Raw genomic sequence first — 4229 nt, 5'->3', positions numbered from 1 at the left:
GATTGATAGTGTTGTATAGTGTTGCATATTGAAAAATAGGGCACTATTGTGAACGAGCGAATGAAATGAAGATACGAATGTGCAGATAAACGTCAATAACAAAATAAAGTGAAACAAAATGGAGCAAACGTAAGTAATATGCGCTAGAGTTTTTTATAAAAAAAAATTTTAAATTAGCAATTGTTTTATAGATTTCAGGAAAAAAAAACGGAGAAAGTGGAGCCGGGAACAAACCGCAGGATTCTTGAGATGTTACCTTGCACGAAAGGAAGAGTTCCTGCATCCAAAAAAAAAGAGGTCTGCCTTCTCAAATGTATTGGAAGGTATGGTGTCCATTGGTATTGGGGTATGTTAGAAAACATATTTAACCATCATATAAATTACATGGCATATCAAATTAATAAACATTCGTTTTAGGATGCAGATATGACACCATTATATTTGGAAGAGAAAATGCGTACGTTGCTTAACGCATACAAAGCAGCAAAAGACAACAACCGCAGAACTGGCGCTACTCCATGCTTTACTCCATATATGGAAATTATGGACGAGATATTTGGGAAAAGCCCAATAATTTCTAATACCCACACCGTCCACGTTGGCTGCAGGCCGGTTGAAAAACTGCAACTACCACTATCATCAACGTGTCAGTCGTCGGTAGTTTCACCATCGCCTCCCTCATCAACGCCAGCAGTACTGACAGTGTTGGTGGCATCGCCATCACCTTCTCCATCAGCAATACTATCACCAACACAAACAGCTTCACCAATAATGCCATCACCAACGCAAACACCTTCACTGATCATGCCATCATAAACGCAAACACCTCCACCAATTGCATCGCCATCGCCAGTGCCATCTGCGTCAGCTAATACATCATCACGCAAAAAGCGTTCCGCACGGGAGCTGTACTATGAAAAAAAATTTGAGCTGAAGAAAAAAATGGCAGAAGAAAAAGTGAAATCGCGAGACGAATCCCTGCAATATTTCAAAGAATTTGTGAGGGAAAAATTTGAAAAGGATGCGCAGATGGAGCAGAGGAAATTGGAATTAATGGAAAAATGGGTGAATAAGTGAGACCATCTCGAAAACGATATGATATGTCTACATTGAAACTTCTAGGTCATTTTCTGCAATCAAACCGCTTTGTAAATTTTTTACCATTATTTCTAATTTCGTTTATTTCATTTCTTTCGATTTGTATTCGAATTTATAAAGAAATTTGTGTGATAGGTTTGACACGACTTTGTTCCGAATCAAAATCGGATATCGTAATAACATGTACAAACACGTAACAAAGTCGATATAAAGTTAAGCTCACGATCTTACGCAGAATTTGTATTCGAAATACGCATCTTCAGTAAAATTTAAAAATTAGTCACTAAGAATTTTTAGATTATTTCTGAGTATACAGTTTTTTCAGCTGAGTTGAGTATATTCTTTTGAACTTATTCTCTTTATAGGGAAGAAACTGCTCCAGCTGAGTGGACAAAAAAGCTGTCAAAAAACAGTAGACTTTTTTTGCATTAGGACTAACAATTTGTCATACTTAAATTCAATAAATAAATACAAAACTGCAAACTCAGAAGAATTATAAAAAATCTTAGTAACAAATTTTAAATTTAACTGAGGATTCGTGTTTAGAATTCGAATTTTGAGTAAGATGCATGAGCTTTCGTTTATATCCATTTTATGACGTATGTGTTTGTACATGTTTTTATAAAAAAGTCAATTTAGGTGAAAACCGCAAAATTCATCCGTTTAAAAAAAAAATCTTAACTTTAAATTTTGCAATTTTTTGAAAACGTTTTTCAATGCTTGGTTTTGCAATTTTGACCTGTATTCGATTTTTCTCATATCGGCAAACAATTTTCAAATCAAACATTATTTATTAACTTTGAACTTTACTGAAAAATCGATTTTCAATAGGTCAGATGGGACTAATTATTAGTTAAGGAATATTAACTTGAATGGATTAACTTTAATAAATCTATATAAAATGTTTTAGAGTTCTGACTCTTTTTAATTTAGGGTGCGATATGTACTAAAAATCGAGTGATTGAAGATTTCACCTCAGTTAGTCTAAGGTTGTAAGACCTACACATAATCTTCGACACTTTACAGCCCCGCGCATCTCAGCACAGTGTGCCACAGAACCTTCTTCTTCCACTACTTTGGAACCGCCATTTGAGCACCCTTGCGCCAACCGTCCACCTCTATTGTGGCCTTAAGATCTCCCTTGAAGCGCAGATAGGGAATCAGGTAGTCTGTTCGTCTTGTGATTGGTGACGCTATACTACTATGGCCGTATGGTCGGCGCTCAAGCTGCCCCGAGGCACCGAGACTGGTTGGAATGTAAATGCTATGACAAAGAGAGGGCGATATGCCCCACGTACACCCCAGCATTCTTTTACATGCATAAAAAGCCGTTGAGGCCTTCTCACACTCTCCTCCACGTTGAGCTTCCATGACAGCTTACTGTCTAGGATGATTCCTAGATATTTTGTGCAAGGTTTCTATTGTAGGGTCACCCCTCCTAACTTAGCCCTGGTCCAATTTGGGACTTTGTACCTCTTTGTAAACAAGACCATATCCGTCTTATCCGCGTTGACTTTCAACCCGACATTTGATGTCCAGGTATGAATATCCCGAAGCGCCCGATCCATCAAAGAGCTAATCGTTGGAAGACACTTTCACTTATGACAATTCCAACGCCATCTGCGTTTGCCGTTAGGTTTACGAGTCCCTCATCGAATCGCATAAAGCACCTTGGTAATGAGGGACATTTTCTGGCATCCCATTATACTTACAAGCATTGGTCGAAGGAAAATGAACGTTTTATCTTCAGATTTTTATAATAATTTATTCTTCAAAGTCAAAAGGTTATTTTAAATTAAATTGTGTTGCCTTAAATAATTAAAAAGATTTTCCCTTCTATCTAAGTTGGAATTGGAATTCGACTCCTCTATTTCCTCTTCAATCTCAAACGAAACTGCATCGTCCATTTCATTTTCTTCAGCGTCACACAAATCGTCATGGGTGATGCAAATATTATGCAAAACACACGCACTGACAACGATGTTGGTAATCGTCTGCAAATCTGTTTGTTCCGTAAACTTCATAAGTCTTCGGAAACGTCCTTTAAAAAGTCCAAACGTATTTTCAACAACCATTCTCGTTGAAGAATGGATTTCGTTAAATTTTCGCTGACTTTGAGTCAAATTTCCGTAGTCTTTATATGCAGACACCAACCAATTCGTCGTCGGATAAGCCGAGTCCCCAATTATAAAATATGAACCTGCAAACATTTGTTCGTGTAGTCTGTCGGCATCGTTAAAGAGTTTGGATCTTCTCAAAACTCTGTAGTCATGAAGTGACCCAGGCTCGCCATAGGTTACATCAATAAACTTTTTATCGGCATCCACTACAGCTTGCAGCACTATACTATAGGTTTTTTTACGATTGAAGTACATTTCTTTTTGATCCTTCGGGCCTTTAATACCAATGTGCGTACAGTCTATAGCTCCAATAACACCAGGGATACGTTGTTTTTGGTAAAACTTTTCAGTCGTTTTTTGTAGCTCAATGCCTTCTGGCCACTTGATATATTCATCACTAATAGATACCAAATAGCGAGAAACGCGTTGGACAACGGACCATGCGCTTGATGTGGCTACACCAAACAAATTGCCTAGTTGGCGAAATGTCACGCTGTTGCTAATATACCATATATACATGTAAATGGATTTCTTGGGTGTGATACGTGATCTTCCAACACCAGACTGGTCAGCAACAAAAGAAGATGTGGAATACCTCGCTAGAGAAATCAAATACTTGTTTAGTTTATAAATGTATTTACTAGTTAAAAAAGCTTTTGTTATTATTGGTAAGATACACCACTGTTTCACGCTTGAGTCTCATGTGCGCTTTGAAATCCATCCCGCTCATCGCATCAAGCGTGCCTTCGAAGTTGTTACACCTCTCATGCTGTTCATTTTCGCTTTCCGAATCTTCGGAGGATGAACTGGAGCTAGCATATACGGCCTCCAATATTTCGTTCACCACTTCGCATACATCATTTTGCTGGCCAATGGGCAGGGAAACAAACTAGACAATAAATAAACACTCTTTATTTAATATTTACAATTAAATACAAATATTTACCAATGAATCGACAGGATTACTAATTTTTTTCGTTTTTCTTTTAAAATTTTCACAAACACAACATT

General features: G+C 37.4%; 1 protein-coding gene across 1 annotated transcript; it reads right to left on the bottom strand.

Moving 5' to 3' along the window:
• Positions 1-2836: 2836 nt before the first annotated feature.
• Positions 2837-3737, bottom strand: LOC137252034 (putative nuclease HARBI1). Its single transcript, XM_067787179.1, has one exon. It carries the CDS (start codon positions 3735-3737, stop codon positions 2889-2891), a length of 849 nt encoding a protein of 282 aa, XP_067643280.1. The 3' UTR covers positions 2837-2888.
• Between the last annotated feature and the right edge of the window lie 492 nt (positions 3738-4229).

This window comes from Eurosta solidaginis, chromosome 5, assembly GCF_040869045.1.
Source record: "Eurosta solidaginis isolate ZX-2024a chromosome 5, ASM4086904v1, whole genome shotgun sequence".
NCBI classification, from domain to species: domain Eukaryota; kingdom Metazoa; phylum Arthropoda; class Insecta; order Diptera; family Tephritidae; genus Eurosta; species Eurosta solidaginis.
The sequence above is the reverse complement of the archived record's forward strand: the minus strand, read 5'-3'. Positions and strand labels throughout refer to the sequence as shown.

Bases quoted from the DNA above. Each gene is read 5' to 3' on its own strand.
- LOC137252034 (XM_067787179.1), bottom strand. From the start codon at position 3,737: ATGTATATATGGTATATTAGCAACAGCGTGACATTTCGCCAACTAGGC.